The 19581-nt window shown below is 45.0% G+C and overlaps 1 protein-coding gene across 1 annotated transcript in view; it reads right to left on the minus strand.

The window, feature by feature from the left end:
* ARHGAP32 (Rho GTPase activating protein 32) overlaps window positions 1-16142 on the minus strand; it is a gene marked incomplete at both ends in the record, with an annotated part of 162339 nt that extends 146197 nt beyond the window's left edge. Inside the window, one exon of the mRNA XM_084301400.1 lies at window positions 16035-16142. Coding sequence (XP_084157526.1) covers window positions 16035-16142 — 108 coding nt within the window. The remainder of the gene's footprint in view (window positions 1-16034) is intronic.
* Between the last annotated feature and the right edge of the window lie 3439 nt (window positions 16143-19581).

Consider the following 19581-nt stretch of genomic DNA (forward strand, 5'->3'; position numbering starts at 1 on the left):
GTTCCAAGCATCGCTGTTAAACTTCCTGGGAATGCGAGAGCTGTCACAAACCAGGGTGACGAGCTGTAAGCATCCAAGTCTGAAATTATTGGTCTTTTACAGGCATGATTTGGAAAACTTCAGCTTTGCGCTCTCTAGCACAAAACTTTAAGTCACAAATAATTTATACCTGACAACTGCACAGTGTAACGTTAAGGGATTTTCTCCTAAAAGTCTGATTGAATTTATCAGAAAGCATGTCAACCCTTATTCCCTCACTTCCATAAACATAACACAATTTGAATAAACACAAAAAATTGAAGAAAGCAGTCCATCAAACAAGATGCGACACAGGTTCTACCTTGGTACAAATGGGGAAACACTGAACCTAGGCAAAGCCCATTGCCTTAGACCTGCACTGGGAGGTACAAGAAGAGAAGGAAGGGTGGGATCCCGCCAAGCTCCAAGGATCCTGTATAACTGGTAAAATGGTTTTCCACAGCACTATGATTTCCACAATCCCCCTCTCCCCACCTGCCTCTCTCTCATGTCCCCCATTTATCTCGGTCTTCAAAGAGCTTTGCTTTTAATTTCACAGAACCACTGAATCCAGCACGGCATGGACAACGCGCTTCAATAACCACGCACCTGTATCCTTGTGAGCTCTGCTCAGAGCTTGCATGGGCAGCCCCAGGCCGTGATCCTACAACAGAAGGACATGAGAGCAGACCCCCAAGCAGAGACACACCGGGTGGGCTGTGGCCCTGGGCAACCTGAGGGCAGGGGGTGGGAGCCCTCCTGCAGGGACTGCAGACCCCAAACACCCGGCGCTGCCCTGACGCACCTCACGCAGTGACCGGTACAGCTCGAGGCCTAAGCCAGGCTACGGGATCCAAGTGGGATTTCTGAGGGGGGAAATTTGCTCGTAGCCAAGGTTAACACAAAGTAAGGATAAATATTAGTCAGGCAGGAACATTTATGTGTCTTCCTATCATTAGTCTCTCACCCAAACCAGCTTAAGGAGACCAGATTGTTCTGGATTCCTTCAGCACACGGCCTTGTTGCTAAAAACGGCAGAGCGGATTCAAAACGCTGCCTGGTTTCCATGACAGTCTTTCCTTTATATCATTCCCATTTCCCCTTGATTTTCTTTCTAAACCTAACCCAAACCAACAAGCCATCACCGGAGCTTTCCAAGAAGACAAGCTGTGTAGGAGCTTCACGTCACCGAAGAACAGCAGGAAGCAGAAAGGTTCCTTCAGGAAGCCATTGCTCTGTGGGGAGCAGGGGGTGCTCCTCATGCGCGATGAAGGCCGCCGGGGTCCCACTCGGTGCCTCGTGGGCCACTGACCCCCAGGGGCATCGCTAGCTGTTCTCAACCTCGGATGCTGGTTAGCTGCACACAGGCATCAACTCTTCTGCAGAGCTTACTTTGCAGCATTAAAACGAAGCTGTCCTACACACATCTCCCGTCACGAGGAGGTTAAAGGACGATGGCTCCATGAGCATTGCCCTGCCCTTACCAATCGCTGTTCAAGAGCGAGGCCGAAGCAGGATGGAGGAAGAAAGACAGCTTGTCTTGGCCTCTGCAGCCACTAACACAGTCCAGGGAGAGAAGGTTTCCTTACTTACAGGATTATCAAATCACACCAATATCCCAAAGAGGAAGGGACACGCCAGGGTCATCCAGTCCAGCTCCGGCCTTCACACAGGACTAGCCAAAAATAACAACAACCTTGGTTCTGCACAGCAAACAAATCAACAAAGCAAAGGCAAAATACTTTCACTATACATAAAATCCCCATGTCCGAGCTGTTAGAAGTAATTCCAAATGAAAGGTCCCAATTCTGCAGCTTTCATCTGCCTGAGCATTATCCCTAAAAGGATTAAAATGTACCTGAGCCCAGGAAGCCTGTAACTGGGTCGCTTTTTTGGATGGAAGAAACGTACAGCAATTGAAGAAGATACAACATTCATCAAAAAATGTCAGAGGTACAGTGGCAGTATGATGAAAATACAAGTACTTGCCAAGCTCTCATATAAAAAATCATCTCTGATGATTCATTTAGTGGATGCAGGTACCGAGCTTCCGAAGTGATTTCATGCAGGACGTTTGTGTCACTGCAAGCAGCTTTAACACGCTGCAGCTAAGTCTTCCAGAACTGCATAAGATATTTGGACACATTTAAAGTGAATAAGCACCTGATTTGTGTGCACAGGTCTGACAAGCTCATCTTAAACAAAAATATCTGCCCATTATACTAAAGCAGTTTTACTGAAGAAGCAAAAAAAACCACAAGACCCTCCAGACGCTACACTTCCCAGCTGACCTTAAGAATTAGCATCCGTGCTATTCACAGTCTGATCAACAGAGCGCAGCACTGGCGCATTTAATAACTGCCTGGAGCCTGTACACAGCTGAAAACCAAGGGCAGCCCCTGTTCCCATAGCCAAGGGGGCCACCTACCCACCTGTGTCCTCGTGCAGCATCACAAACCGGGCCCAGCGTGCTGGGATGGATGGCAGCAACCTGAGTGCCAACAAAAGGGCACAGAAGTGGTTTTCAGAATGAGAAAGTTGACGTTTTTACATTTTCTATATATTGTTTTGTTTTTATTTTTTAATTAACATCATCACTTAGCTCCTTACCTAGTGCAAGTTTCTATATTCTGGCTGCAAGGATAAATGAAAAACCCTTTCTGCCGTGCCAGAGGGGAGCTGCAGGACTGGCTTCTGTGCAGGCATAGCTCAAGGCCAGAGCTGCTGGAGTAATTAGAGGTAGCACAGAGATTTTAATTTAGCTCTCAGCTTGGGGACTATAGTGCGTGGAGAAACAGTTACCCTGCCTTTAAAGTCTCCTGGCAAACAAGGAAATGTGATAGAGGAAAGTCAGTGAAGGAATGACAAGTGTTACCAGTAGGGAAACTCTGAATACCGACTGGGCACATTCTGAATCCCACATTTAAGAAAGCTGCATTCAATCAAGAAGATACTTTAATTTTTCTTTTTCCTTTTTTTTTTTTTTTTTTTTTTTTTGAGTTTAGGACATTTAATTCCATTTTCCACATTCCCTGTCAATGCTGAATTGTTCTAGCCAGCACTTATTGCATGGCACAGTTAACAGTGAATTATTCTCTTTCACAAGACCACACAGGATGTGTTTTTTCTGCTCCCAACATTTTCCCTCCAAAGGGAAAAAAATAAGAAAAAACTTTTAAGCATTGCCATGAGCTGGCAAATTAAGGGAAACCTCTCATTCCTGAGCTTTAGCATTACAGTGGAGTTAGTCCAGGGCATCCATTTACCATAGTTTAAAGGATCAGCCTGGACTGAACAAAGCACAGATTCTTAACCATTCATCTACTGGTTTTTCACATCAAGTGTGCTAGCTCACAGATACGTGGGTCCAACCCTCCCCAGCTCACATGTAAAGCAGCTAATTTGGTAAATGGAATCCAAGACACCGAGTAAGCAACTTGGCAGCAGCACCAACCTCCTTGGGCAGGACTATTGCCACTGCGAACAAAACTCACCTCTGCAAAGCAGGCAGATTTTATGTCACACCAGGATTTCCTAAGTGGACCTTAAAAAGATGCATGGACGGGCACAGACTCTGCGGATGAATGATGTGCACCCAAGGGGCAGTTAGTGCCAGCAAAGCAGCCCTACACTGGTGTGTTTTCTTTCATAGCTACTGCTTGTTTCAGAAAATGGCATGCACCAAGCAAAAATGGATGCACCAAGCAAAAATGAATGGTTAGCCACTGAGGACAGCATTAGCATGATAACTACCTGTGAGCTGTAAGTTTGGCCTTGACACTCTATAGCGAGCAGCAGTGAGCCCCTTATTACCATTCACAAAGGTTTCAGCCTGGGGAGCTGCAGTGGTACAGTACAGAGCCCCACATAATGGTATACTGGCTAAGGAATGTACTTTCTTTAAGAACAAAAATCCCACATACAATATGCGTGGGAAAGGCAGCCAGGGTTAGAGTCCTTCTTCTGTACAGCTTACAAAATAAATTTTAGAAGAAAGCCAGAGAAAACAGAACATCCAACGAGCACAATACTTTGATTCCAGTTCCTTGTTGGCTAAAAAAAAACAACCCCCAAATCCCTCACCCTGCTTGGTACACAATTTCTGCAGTCTATTGTTTCACAAGGGGAGGAAGGATCCTAATCATGGCTTAGTTACACAAGGACCAGCGGGGCTTTGGGTTGTTATGCCAGAATGCAATTTCTCATAGCACAAAAAACTACAGAAATTAAGTCAGGCACAAACTAGCAAATGCCACTCCAGCAAGTCCCCTGACCATATTCAGTGATTGTGCAAGTAACAACACTACATTACATTATGCTATAGGTATAAATCGGCTTAGGAACCAAAGAACTTACCACTGCAGTGGGAGAAAGACTGGGAAGGCAGAAAAAACCAGCAGCCTGACATTTAACCCCAATGTATCACCAGGTCCATAGAGTTAACATGAATTTATGTTTATGCTTGTAAACCAAGCCAACTTGGGCTCGGTTTATAAGAAGAGCTGGTTCCAACAGCATAAAACACACGACTGGTATACGACATGTTCATTCTGCAAACCCTTCTAATAACACAGTAGCATGAGGAATGGGCTTATTTGTAGCGTGCCATTTATCCCCTAAAGCCATCCCTATCAGCCATCAACTTCTGGGCAGCGGAGCAGAAGTCAGCTCATCAGCCATGCTCGAGTGCCACCAGGGAAGGTGGCCCTGCTGTGGCCGCTTCTCCAGCGGGGTGAGGGTGCCGAGGGACGATGCTGGCAGACCCCAGGTGACAGTGGGCTCCAGCAAGGCCCTGTGTCACCTGGGGAGGTCAGACCGGGACACGGCATCACCTACGAGAGGGCTGCACGTGTTTCTGGTCAGGAAAGCCTGGAAGGTGAACGGTGACATCCTGCTCACAGCACCAAGGAGATCTTCAGCAGGAGGTGCTGGTGGGAATCCTCGCTGCCAAGGATGTCAGACTGCATTCATCAAATTATTAGCTAAATAGGAGGGATTTCCTCCCTAAGGGTCATTGCTTAAGACAAAAACAAGAGGCAGGTATAGGAACACATGCCCAGAGACAAGAAGCGTGACGAAGCTGGCAGACATCCCTACAGGAGCACACAGCTGGAGCACACCGCTGCCCTTCAGCCTGGGGAACTGACGGCAGCCCCTTCACCACACACAAATACCAGGAAAAAGGTTGTGCCACAAAGCAAGAAGCAACAGTTAACATTTCGGGTTCTGAAACCACGCCAAAGAGCAACTTCAGATGCTTTCAAGCTGAAACTACTTGCTGGCAGTACAGGCCGCAGAGCAAATCAAGAACACGCAGACCCTGAAGCTCCCCTTCTCTTACACTGCCCAGAGGAGAAGGCACACCAGGAGCACTGCCACCAAGGGCAGAGTTTCCTGGTAGCCTGGCTTGAAGAGACAAAGCCACATTTTTAAACTCCAGCCCCAATCCTTCAGCTCCTGGCTATTCTCTCCCACTTCCTTGCACTGCAGCAGCTATTTTAGTGGTTACAATCCCAAACAATACGGACTGAAAAGAAAGAGAAAAACTAACCTTCTTGGAGGGGGATTATTTTTAAACGAGATTATCGCAGTGATCCCCTTCCCAGCACTTCATCCCAGAAACTCGCTCACCACAACTGTCCCAAGACAGACCCCTGCAGCCTGGCAGGGAGCTGCCTCCAAAGAGAGGCCTTGGGACTCTTTGAGGCCACTGAGCACCACATCCAGTCCCAAAAGGACACCCTGGAGTTGATAACTGACTGCTGCTATCCAGAACCACGGTGAATTTCAGTCTGCAGCTACACAAGCCAGCCCTGGCACCGGCTGCTGGGAGGCTGCGCATCCTCACACAACCCGGTCACAGCCACAAGCTTCTGGATCCCACAACACCAGCTGAGGAAAATTAACTGAACGAGACACACTCACTTCTAGGGAGACAGAATCTTTAAAGCCACGCTCAATGGAAAAAGCAAGGCCTACAGCAGCTATCACAAACCTTCTTGCAATGACCTCAAAGCAAAGAAAGCAAGGAATGAGTTCAAAAATCAGGCTAAAGATTACCAATTTTTAGGGAGTAATTCATCGCCGTATAACGAAGAAGGCTGAATCGTAGGGTTGCCCACAGCCTTTAGCAAGAGCAGCTACGTGCTGACAGGTTTTTCTCAGTCTCTTGGAGCTAAGCCGGGGCTGGGGAACGGAGGGGGGCTGCTGAGCGATCTGCTGACAGCAGCTCAAACCTGGTCCGTCTTTTTTCACGTTATGGTAACTGAGAGGCAATGAATACTGACTTTAAAAAAAAACACAAGTATAAATAAGAAACTCCTTTCCCTTCCTGCATGTTCCATCTCATTTTAGAGCAGAAAAAAAAAGACAGGGAAAAGTGATTGACAGGTAAATAAATTATAAGTTTTATCCCCCTAAATAACTACATTTCAAACAAATGTGGCATTTCTTACATTGCAACAACAAAATGTGTAAAAAGAGATCATCTTTGGAATTGGGTGGGAGGAAAGGAGGCGGAAGGTCATGACAGCATAACCCAGCCTTCGGAGCTCACCTCGTGCTTCCTCCCAGCACCGAAATGGGGATGCACAGGCTGATTGCAGGGCTAATTACATTGGCGTCACCACAGCAACCTGCAGAGCATCACCAGCACGCTGCCACCACCAGGCAAACCAGCCGAGCCCGATCCAACAGAAAACTGGTGATAATTATAAAAGATATGGGGATGTGAAACCATCTGAAACTGAAATTCAATTACCTAAAACCCAGGAAATTCAAGCCAGCCATTCACAGACCAAGCAAAGCCGGCCTCCACTGCCACGCAGCCACTATTGATACCAGACATGCCACTGAGCACGGCCGTCTACACGGGGCATGATTAATGGGGGTGCTGGGGCTCCCTGATGCCTTAATAAACCCAGACGTAAGTGCTTAACGTGCACTAATGCATTTTAGCCCTTCCTACACATATGCAATTTGGCAGAGGGCTGCTGGGAGCATTCAAAAAATTAGCTAGTACACCCCAGTGCCACCTTTGTCTTCTTCACTGCCATTATCCTCCACGACTAAGAGGAAGTACAGGTGGTAGTGTGTAAATACACGACCCAAATGTTTCACTTAGCAAGACTCTATTTACTGATGCGCATTGGATTAACTTTGAAATAAACAGACGTGCAAAATGCAAAAGCAGGGTGCATTCAAACTGGTGGACACGGTGATCAGTAAACTTTACTCATCCAGCCTTAGCAAATTTTATATCTTTTTTTTTCCTCTAAATGCTGCATACACAAAACTCTAAAACAGAAATTTAGAAATTATATTTTTTTCTCCCAGACTGACACTGTACTGCAAGACTGTACGCACTGTAAACCGGAGTAAACATAACTGGAAACAATTGCTTCTATAGCATCGCCAACAAAAATTAAATGATTGCTATAAATTAATACTTACTGCCAAAACTACAGTATCCATTCTGGTTTAATTGAACTCATTTAATTGGCAAACTCAAATGGAAGCCAATGTGCCAATTAAGCGATTGTCCCAATTCTTAAAGATTCCCAGGGAGCCTCACGCTGGGAGCTAGCCTGTGGAAGGGAAACAGCTCTCTAACCAAGACGGAGGGAGGGAAAGGACCATATGCAACAAGGGGATACCTTGCCAAAAGCTTCCTAAGGCAAAAAACATTCGATTCATGCAGCAATAATAAGGGAAACGAGTTATGTGAATTGAAAACGAAATGTAGGCTGTTGGTCCGATGCCAGACCAGAACTGTTTGGACCAAAATATTATTACAGCCCGGTGGCCGCTTGATGTGCTGCATGGAACATTTGTCTCCTGTCGAGGCCTGTGCTGGTGATAGTCCCACACTGTCTGAAACCTCATTTCTGCCCCATCGTTACCCTGGTCCAAAGGGCTGCCTGTGCCCCCGCTGCTACTCATGATGAGCACCGCAATCCACATCAAAGTGCTGCAGATTATCGGAGTGCTGAGTACGAAAGGTGCTGCTGCATCAGCACACAGCTAACGTCTGAACCTCAAGGTAACATTTTCCATTACATGTAAGTAATGCAATGACTCCTAAGACTGAGGGCCAGAAGCCAGGTGTTGGAGCATCTAGGTGAATAAGTATCTAAAGCCCAATCCCAGTGAAATGTCCACGCCATTAAAAAAAAAAAAAAAAAAAAAAAAAAAAAAAAAAAAGAGCCTACAGGTTGGCAGAGTTCAACAGCGCTCTTCTTTTTTTCAAAAGGAGTACACAGCATTCATCCCACGTGAAAACAGGATCAGGCTAAGGCAACTGCCTGCACACCACTGAACAGCTCACAGTCAGATACCCAGCTGTGAAATTCTGGTGCTGGTTCGTATGTATACAGAGCACAAATGGCTGCAAGCCACTGGAATAGAAAATCCCAAATGTCAGCTCTGACATGTCGCAGGGTACTGTATCCATGCATCTCAGTTGCAGAAATGACAGCATTTCAGTAAACCACCTTTTTGGAAACCACCATAGCTGATGGTGCCAAACAAGTGGGTTTACCACACTGCCTTGTTCTTCAGAGTTTTACACAGTTCCTGGAAGTATTCATCTTGGCTTGGTCACGACTGACATCCTCAGAAACACGCCTGATGTCTTCAATTAAAAGTAAAATAAAACAAAACAAAAATGAAGAGGAAAAAAAATAAAAAAGGAACCCTAGCTACTCCTATTCTGTGCATGTATTCTTGCAGAAGTCACAGACGAGATCTGGGGCAGCGCCAGGCTAAGCGCTCTACAAAGAATGAGAAACAAACCCGGCTCTACAAGAGAGTGAAATCTTTCTTTACAATCTACTAATCTCTACACACTTTTATAAATTGTATTTAAAATTAGTTTTCTTGTCACTCCTGTCCCAGATTTAAGAGAGTGATATATTGAGGTCTCATTAAAAAGTCTTTGTTACCCTCACAAACCATGGCATGTTACCTTACCTAGTATCAAACACTGGAACCACTACAGGCCTCAGAATCCATCTGAACAGATGTAAGAGCTGGGATCACTGCAGGGACTTCATAAAGACAGGGTCTAACCCCTGTACCTTTCTAAAACATTTGCAGGAAAACAAGAAAATTCCACCAGCATAAGGCAAAAAGGATGCTGCGTACCACCTGCCAACTGTCCGTCTTCTTATTCATTAACTTATTTGCCAAATTCAAGGATTCTCAATGGCTTCTTATCAGTAATTTAGAGGTTTCTACGTCAGCCCATTTCTAGGCAACCTGATTATAAATTAGTACCACTGGGGGACACGGAGGTTATCTTCTCAATAACTCCATTATTAACTGTACCTCTAGATCCCAAAAGCGATGGCTTAGAGGTGCACCAGGGCGGAAAGGCTGGCATCCTCTGGGTGAGGAACGCGTGCACACCATCAGCAGCGATCTACTGGCGAGCGAAGCCCTGCAGACATTCACTGCAGGACGTGAGCAGGCGGAGGAGCAATCGATCACCTGGATCCTGCTCGGGGCACTATGGAACGAGATCTCCCAGGAAATAAACCTACCACAGCTTTAGGGCCTTTGAAAGCTTCCCGAGCTGAAAGAAGTGCACACTCTGCAGAAAAAAACAGCCTTGTTCAGAAGCACATATATAAAAAAGAAATCCCATTTCTAGCTGTGGAGTCAGTACATTCACCTTATCTCTCACAGTTCTGCCTGCCAGCTTAAGGCAGCTTCAGGTGGTATCTTCCCAGGACAGCGCGGTTTTAAAAGGGTGTGTGAGTAATGAGTTTTATATTTAAAATATTTTATATTTATTTTCACTCCTGTAACCCTGCTTCCCCACAAAATTTAGACAAAAGGCAATGGTATCGAGCGTGCGTTCACGGCTGTAAGCACAGAGGGCTGCCGAGGGGCGAGGTTGGAGCAGATTGCGCCGAGCGCTGCAACGTCCAGGGTCATAAAGAGATGCTGAGAGGAAATCAGAAACATAAGGTAAACGCAATATTAAGTAAAAATACCAAAATATGCTAAAGTTAATGACAGGCTGAGGACAGCTGTTTTGTAGGTTTGTGTGAGAAACCTTATTTAAAGTTTTTTTTCACAACTTCATTTCTCCTAGCACAGAAACAGCACTTTTCAGTGCCCTACAAGGAAAGATGCTCCTTTCCTCGACAGTAACATAACTAGCTCAGAGAAACATTAGGAAATCCATATGCTGCAATATTACTTGGCTCAAATATGGCTTTTCATCCCTACAACTCACAAGTATCTAACAAAGTCACTGTCATCGACTGCATTTTCCAAACTGAGAAAACCGGCGTGTGAAGGTTACGCGGCAGGCCAGCAGCGCAATGGGACTTGGAGGCTGAGACATGAGAAAAACAGCGGGGCTAATATTAATAAAGTCTGAAAGTACAGAACATAACTGAGGGTTGACACAAAACACAGCAGTCCTTGAGGACTGGTCAAGCAGCTGTCTTATTATTTAACTCCTACAAAGTCTGTCTGCCTAGTGTTGCATCTCAGTCTGGTTCTCAGATTTGACAGCATGAGATTTTGTAACTACTATGAAGTTTCAAGAACCACCAAAAGTACCCAGAAAAACTAAATCTCCAACAGAAAATTACTTGCCTTTCTGCAAAACCCCAAACAAGAAAAACAGATGAAAGTACAGATGATAAACGTAGAAAAAAAAACAATCAAAGAAGTACAAAGGACTGAAGTTACTCAAGTGCCCAGAATTAACTGACAATGACAGAACTATTAAAAATAGAGTTTCTGTCCTACCTAATATTCATGTTATGGGAGGACGTTCAACCTCTATATATTTAGAAAGACCTTTAGTTTATTTCTTGTTAAAAAGTGGCTTTGGAAACAAAGCAGTTATATAAATTAACAATAAGCACTTCCAAGCATATTGCAGATAAAAGGGGGGAGAGGGAGGGCAGGGACGACTTGGGTATGTTCATCTAACCGTGAATGCATAAATCACCTTTTCCCAAAGTACAAAAACATGTACAAAGGCAAAGTTCAGGAGAGAAATGAACGAGCATCGCAGGTCTGTCTGTCGTGTCAGACGTTTCCAGGCTCTCTGTATTGCTTCTGGTCTCAGCATTACTCACCTGGCAGAATACGAAAGTCACTGCACGCGACAAAGCCTGGCACCCAGTTGGGTCTCCAGCTGTCTACAGCGGGAAGCAATGGAGACCAGAGACCAACACAGCAATGTCCAACTTCCCCAGCCTTTACAGCCTCCATTACCCAGAACAAGCAACAAGAAAACCCGAAATGTGCAACATGAACAACTACCAACCAGAAATTAAGTTTTTTGTGCAGCTCTGAGAAACTCACATAGCATGTGAGCAGCATACTATGGGAAAAGATCAAACCTGAGGCTGTTAAGAATGCACAATGAAGAATGGAAAGGGAAAGAAGTTTCAGGATTAACATGGTCAGGAGAAAGGCAAATATAGTATATGCACTGGTTAAACAAAACGCAGGGTGTGACGGCGTTGAACCCCTAGAACGAGAGCATTCTGTCAATATTTCCTTCTGACTGGACACAAGGCAGAAGATGAAAATGTAAATTTGATTCATTTAACACAGTAAACATGAGCAAGTGAGGGTTTTTCACCCATCTGAAATGTATTCAGAGGACCACAAAGTAAAAGGAACACCGTAAGAACAAACCCTAAGTACAAGTACCTTTATTACCTACCCCTATGCCTCATTGTACCAAATCACTGTGCAGCAAATCTTAGACCTGAATTTTCTTGTTTATCCTCTTCTAAATCTCTTTTATGCAGGTACCTGGACTGTTAAATTTTTATATTGCTGGCATAGAGCTGTGCAACAGGACACATTCTAAAAAATGAATCAATGGTTAGCAGAATGAAAGGAACAGCCTCTTGTTCCAGCACAATGTAATGGCCCCAGTCCTTCTGGCCGGGTTTAACAGCTTCTCTTCAGGACAAAGACGTACCCTGACAGAACATCCTGCAAAAGCAGGGCCATTGCAATATCTTCCCTAACATCTTATGAAATACTACACTGTACACACGCACACACGCACACATACCCTTTAACAGTCATTTGCTTTCTGTATGGATTCTATTTATTGAAATTCTTTTTTTTCTTTTTAACGCAAATATTTAGTTTGACTCTCCTATGCTCAGAATTTGTGCTAACAGCTATTGAAAATGCACAACTGGAAACATGAAGGAAATGTTCTTCCCTTGTCACTATGAGAACATGGAGTTTCCTAACTTCTTCACTGCTGGCAGCTGGTACTTTTGCTAGATGTTCCATAAAGCCACTCATTTTCTTCCCCTATAATGAAAGATCCCACCAGAAGGAAAAAAAGTCGAGGGTACATATCTCGTTTCCCACAGTTTTTTGTTTGTTTGTTTTTTTCCCCAGAATGCAGATAAATACACGTATACAGAAAGAGAATTTAGTGCAACACTCCCAGGTGATTTGCAACCACATTCTACTATTTTCTCAGCAACAGGTACTTACTGCCTCACAGTTTTATTGTCTTAACCATCAGCCAGTCAATAAAACTACCAAAAAATGTTAATCTGTACCTCTTAACAAAAATTAGCAAAAACCCACAACCAACAAAAAAAAAAACAACACCACGAAACATCCAACCAAAGGGGTTTTTTTTAAGAATCTCCCCCTCACCAATAATGCTACAAGAGTAAATTGTGTATAAGTAGGGGGCGAAGGGCAGGCTGGGCTAGCCCTTTGTCATAGCTGCAAGCAAGCATTTTATAACATTAAAAGAAATTCTCATTTGTTTGCCAGACACAAATGCAACTTGCAAGACTGCAATGACCGTTTTCTAATGATTACTGAGCTCTCAATGAACAAAAGTGAGACTAAATTTCCATCTTAATTTAAAAAAAAATTCCCCCCTAATGCAAATATAGTAGCACAAGTTCTCCAGGACTGCAGTGTTGAAGAGGAACAGGAAAACATTTGGAATGCCACCTCCTACGCGAACAAATCTTCCTGTCAGAAATTTAAGTTACCTAACTGCTAGCAGTCAACAGGGAGTTTGCCAGGGATTGAAATTATGCTCAGCTCCTCAGTTCAGCTCTCCATGAGCTGAACTCAACGATCCTTGTGGGTGCCTTCCAGCTCAGGGTGTGCTGACTCCACCGGAGCTGTGTGTTTCCCCAGGATGCCTCCTGCAGCTAGCTGGCTGCCGTTCGGGTCTGCAGCCACCCTCCTTTGCAGGCTGGCACTGACAGCAGTTGCAGGGTCTCGCAGAAAGTTGCAGGAGCACCGCACAACCTGAGCATGCACCTGTCCAGCAGTCAGCAGGCACAGAAGTTTCTAAGCGTTGTGCACCTATGGGGGCTGAACACTGAACAGTGTACGTGAGGACAACAGTCCTGATGAGATGAGGGAAGGTATCGAGCCAGAGCTGGTGAACCTGTCTTCCATTATAAACCATCGGTAGGGAAAAAAAAAAAAAAGAAAAGAAAAACACAAACAAACGCTAGAATAAATGAGGTATGCCAGCTAACTTGTGTTACAGGTGGAGACTGAATTGGAGAGCCGCATTCCTGAGACACACCTCGAGGTTACAGACACCGGTGTCAAGCAGTGATCTGCACAGGAGGCTTGGCTTTAGGGCGCTTCGGAGCACCATGCTCTGAGGTTGATGCCTGAATAACGCTGATTAGAACAGACAGGGCTCCCGAACAGGAGGCACCAATGTGAACTGCTGGCCAAGGCAGAAAGAAGGAAAAATGTACCTGCATATAGAGGAAAAAGATACCTAGGAGGTGACAATTGCAAGAAGTCTACATTAGCTATGGATAAGCACAGGGTCAAGCAGAACAACAAGCGCAGAAAATACCAGCAGAGAAAAAACACTAGTGAGGCCTGAGTTCTCTCTTTTTTTTTTTTCGGTCTAAAAATAAAGTTTGAAACAAAATATTTTAATTGTATTATGTGGGGTTTAGAACAGTAAACCATAGAACTGAACTTTGTTGTCTCATTTAAAATTAAAATAAATACCTGGCTTGTAGGGAGGGTACACATTTCCTGAATGCTGTGTAATGAACATTTAACCCCACATCTATTTTATGTGACCCAGCCAAATATTAATGATGATTTAAACTTTAAATAATCCATCAAGATGAACGCTCATGTTTCAGTGGGTTTTGAATGTCCTGCTTGCTTCCTTTGTCTTGTTGGATTCTCCTGTGGCTTCGTGAATAGCATTGATTTCACTTGAACCACATCCTTGGAAGGCTTGTTCAGCCGCTGAAGGAAAGTGAGGTTGAAATGTGTGCTCTCTCACTGTCGGGCACTGTGTAAGCTCAGGGTACCTTGCATCCTTCCTTTTAAAGGTTGTTCACAAAGGTGGTGCTACAGAAGGCACAAGTGCATATGTGACAAGGTCAACGCTCCTAGACGAAGAAAAACTTGCTACTCAGATCTTCTACAGGAGTATCGGTCTTTATGTTACAGCCTGAAATTTCTAAGACAAACCAGAGGAATGTGTCTGCTGCCACGTTTCAAGATAAGCAAGATGAAGTTACTGCCCTTTGTTTCACTGTTCTGTTAACATTAAACCACGATAAAACAACTTATACCTCCAAATTAAGTGCTGCTGGTAATAACAGTAGTCATTAAGATGCATTAAGTACTACCGAATGTCATCACAGGTCTGTATAAAAGTCCTAGGGACACTGGCCATGTACAGTAACGCAGCAGTGAAACAACCCAAATGTTTTTCATCAGCCCTGCAATTCCAAAGGGAAAAGGAAAACGCATCAAATATTTACTGACCAACAGTGAAAATTCCTTCTCCCCCCATATCCTCCCCCAAAGTTGGGGTTTTATCCACAAAGGCCTCTGATCTCACCCTAGTAACCGAGCTTAAAAGCCAACCAGGCAGCCCAGCACCTGGGCTTCTCTGCAGCCCCAGCCCCACACCTCAGATGGCCGTGGCCGTGCTGCAGTGCAGCGGAGCCCAGCCCATCTCTCACGCTGCTGCTGCACTGCTGGGAGCCCGGGAGCAGCGTACATACGGCTTTTCCAGGCTGATGCCCTGCCACTGCCACATGATCTGATGCAAGGGAAAACCTGTCACTGGTCTCCCATCTCAGTAAGTAATTTTAGCCGTGCAGCTGGACTGTCCCCATGAGAGCAGCGATCCCACCCTGAAATATTCAGACCTTCTCCCTGTCCAAGGTCTGTCGCAGAATGCAATTTCCTCATCAGCTTATTATGCTAATGAGGCAATTTAAAAAATCTGAAAATAACAAGCAAGATATAACTTCCAGATGCTCCTATACCAAAACAAGGTAGGTCAAGCTTCTGTGAGGTCAGATAACTTCACAAAACCAACTTATTTGACCACTAAGAAAATAACCGACTGTCCAAGCTCAGCAAATTCTAGAGGATTTGGGAAAAGTGGAACTGCGGGTACTCTGCTCATTCATTTAAAAAGAAAACAAATCAGGGTGCTACAGTTTTCTGTGGCCCACTGCCACTTGTTCCGTTTTCATTAGGCATGAGAACCCCACTTTTGTGGCTGCTTTTCTGTAATTCCTTTCCATGTGATGGCAGGTAAGCTTTTAGGCTGACATTTTTTATTTCTGTAGACTTAGCCAGCATTTTGCTAAAACCATATTTTTCCACAACGATGCATGCTTCAAAGAGCATATTCTTACAAGAAGTTCCCTTCATGCTCAAAAATCTTACTGAAAAAGAGGTTAATGCAGACTGAAAATTCGTTGTGACATTATGGACCTTTTAATTGGTTACTAGACCTGCTTTGGGGCACATATTAATAGGGCAGAAGCGTTATGCATGCTCCTTCTCTCTCTCCTTGACAAAGTGCCAGAGGAAGGAAAGTATTTTGGTCTTATTGAAACTACTGTGCAATCCATTTAAAAATCTGAAATTCAGGGAATAAGAGTCAAAGCAGAACTAGAAAGTACAAGAGCCAGCAGTGTAGATTATTCAGAACCGAAAATAATGCACACAGGAAAGGCAACAAGGTGTTTTACCATAGTGCTGAGAGTCTCCTCCCAGTCCGGCCTCTCCCGGGGATGGATGCTTCTCTGAAGCTCTGGCACAAAGTCATCTTCTTCTCCATGTACAGAGGACTTCATCATTCTGAAAAGGAGGACAGAGAGGTTTGATACTTGGTGAAAATTGCTCATTAATCTTACATAAGGTCTGCTCTGGTACTCAGTTCAGTTATGTTGCTTATGTGACAATATAAATGCTTTTATAAAACCAGAAACTTCTCAAGTTTCTCTTACTTCCTCTTTATACAAAGAAGATAAGAGTATAAATCTGGTGAAGAGAAATCTGCACTTCCTAGCCAATCAACAGATAATTTTGTTTAATCACTGCACGATTCACAAATCTTAAAACACTGAAAAATACTGAGGAGTAATTTTCAGTCCTTTTCAACAAACTGCTTATACTGCCCAGGCAAACTCCATTAGCCTAGACAGAGATATACACACTTGATTTCTTGGTTGTCGCTGGATGGTTTGGCCTGAAACAGAGCCTGCTGTTCCCATATCTTAGCCTGAATGCGTGACCCAAGCCTGAGCCAGCAGCTCTCATCCTTCTTACTGATCCCATCTGCAAGGGTGAGCGCCTTCAGCTGCCCCAGCTCTGCAGGGATGGGCTCAAATCAATCTCGTTTGATCAAGGTAAACTTTTCTCCAGATAAGGAGCTGTATATTGAACACCCTGTGAAGTGTATTTCAAGCCTGTAAAGAGATCAGAGGCTAAGAATTAAAATTCAGAAAGTATCCATAAAAGCTGCCCAGCTTATCCTTACGGCAGCTCTGCTGTTGCAGCCAAGAGCCATTTTACATTGCATTTCAGGGCACAGACCTGAAGTACCGAAGGCCTATGGAAGGTCTAGTGGTATCTGTTGTGGTTTCATTACAATACAAGATTCAAGCAGATTTTTACTTTATTAGTAGATCACTATTTATTTATTCAGAGTAACCGTATCAATAATCAGCACTACACATACATGGATGGAAAAACAGGGCTGGTTTAGCTGATCAGCATACACTGTTATGCACCATTTGACTAAAGCAAGCGTGGTGAAAGCCTTGTAAGAAATTTCTTTTGCTTTAGAAAAAAATCTGAAGTTTTGCAACTCCTGAACGCAGTGTGCTCAGGCTCTGGTCTCAGGCTGACACTGCTGGGCCCCACGTGCCCTTCGCACCACGAGCATCCCCCACTGATAGCAGGGCACCCCAACGAGATAAGAGTACGCCTAAACGGTGGAAGTGTACATATACGAAAAGAAAATGTGCACGAAGGTGCCATGACTCAGGACGTAAAACTGCAATGCTGGCTCAGATGGGAGACTTGCACCTTTACAACACACCTCTTGAAAAGAACTCAATTTTTGTGAACGTGAAGACATGTTGCTTCCAGAGCACGGCTCTTTCACCTCTCCTTTGTGTAGCAAGAGCGAGCTTGGTGTGTTTCTCACAGCCCCAGCTCCAGCACACGAGATGTTTGCCACGTATTTTAACTGGAAGTTGAAACCTGCTGGGTGCCGAGAAAAGTTTTGGAAACCAGATTGTGCAACACAGAAACAAGAGATAAGCTAAAAAATCCTTATTTTTTTGTATCAACACTGTGATTTTGAAACAGGCACAGGAAGGCTTCCCCCGGGATCTCTGGATGTTGGGGTTTGGCAATGCTGCAATTGTGCCAAATGAATCCAAGCAATTCGAACCAGAGCAGCTTGAGCCCAAAGCAATCAGACAGCACGATGGGATGAAAAGCAGGGGCACGTGATTAAGACCCAGCTTTCTTGATCAGCATTAAAACAAACAGCCTACAAAATGCCTGCTTTCTCAGCTTAAAGACTTGAAAATAATGGAACTGAATTTGCAACTTTATGATCGCTTTGGATTACAAATCAGTTTACTACACACTCCTCAGGCTTATGCCAATTCCTCCTGGATTTCTCATCAGAAATCTAGTTTTTAATAGCATTTTCCACCAAAGAAAACACTTTCCTTTTGACAAACAAATTTTCTGAATTTCTGACGTTGCCAGAACACAGGGCTACCCAAAGACACCATGCAAGTAACACAAAAAACCTGGCCAGGCGCCCCTCAACACTCCTGACCCTTACTGAGAGAAGAATCCACGATGGGAAGGAGCCGAAGGAGGCACCGAAACAGGTCTCAGCTCCAAGCTTTCACCCTGTGACGAATGTACTCATGCGCTGATTGCCACATGTGGCCAGTCAATAACTGGAGGAGCACGGGGATGACCTTTGAGCCCACGGGCGTGTTACCGTACGGCCGGCCGTGTGCTTCCAGCAGCAAGTTATCCCGCAGCAGTTCCAGGTGGGCAGAAGGGAACGAGCTCTCCTGGGAGACTCGGGACCTGCAGGAGACCCAGCTCCCCCCGTAACAAGAACCATAACCCTGCCGGGCCAGGTGGCTTCAACATAAGGCACACAGGGCTCTACAGCAAGTTTATCACGCAGAAGCTACAAATCAGGAGGGCAGAGATCAGCAATTAAGATTTTAAAACACGTGAACACAAACACGACATGTGTATTGCGCAGGCTCTGTGCTTAGGCCGGCTTACGCTGAATTTGCTGGGAAGTGTGAACATGGTGTCAAGATGAGAACGCGGTTTGTGTACAACTGAATTCCTGTAATACAATGTGTAACACGCTCTTGCAAGCTTTCCCCTGTCATAGAAAGGGAAATTTCTTCAAGATAGTAAAATACAAAAAATAAAAAAGTGTCTCAGTGTTTGCCAATTTCCCTGCACACACAAAGCATCTCTTGTATGATTTCTTTTTACCAATAAATATGTAACAGCTTCAAAACAGAGAAAAACACCTTACCAAAAGGATAGGCTGAACTAGACTAGCCTAGCACAGCGTATTTCAGTTGGGAGGGAACTGAAAAGCAGAGTCCAAGTGCCTGACTGCGGGGCTGCCCAGAAGTCCAGGCACACTACTGAGAGTGTTCTCCAGCTGCCTCTTGAACGGGGCACCAGGCACCTCACTGGGAAGCCTGTGCCAGTGTTTGGCCACCCTCACAGCAGAGAAACTTCCCCTAATGCCTGGTCTGAGCCTCCCCAGGCGCAGCTCTGTGCTGACCCACACATCCCATCGGCAGCCAGCAGCAGAGGCTGGTGCCTCCCTCTCTGCTCCCATCCTCAGGAAGCCGCAGAGGTCGCCTCTCGGCCTCCTTCTCTCCAGGAGACAACCCAGGTGCCCTCAGCTCTCCGCCCTCACAGTGGAGAACCAGGGATGTCAGAGCCCCGAGTCCTTTTTCTGGCTGCAGGCACCGAAGGATCACCAAAGATGTCCCCTGGGCATGGGGAGCGCAGAGCCGCGCAGCTCTTCCCAGCAGCCAGATGCTGCTCTGTGTCCTGGACCCCTTCCAGATGTGCTTGGAAAATGATAGATATGGACACTCATACGCACATTGTTATAGACACGTATGCATTATGTGTATCTGACATTATTTTAATTTATGGGGGAAATAAATAGCACTGCATGCGTGTATCTGAGTCACCACCCACGTCAGGCTGCACCAG

This window comes from Netta rufina (genome assembly GCF_964035555.1).
Source record: "Netta rufina genome assembly, chromosome: 25".
Taxonomy (NCBI): domain Eukaryota; kingdom Metazoa; phylum Chordata; class Aves; order Anseriformes; family Anatidae; genus Netta; species Netta rufina.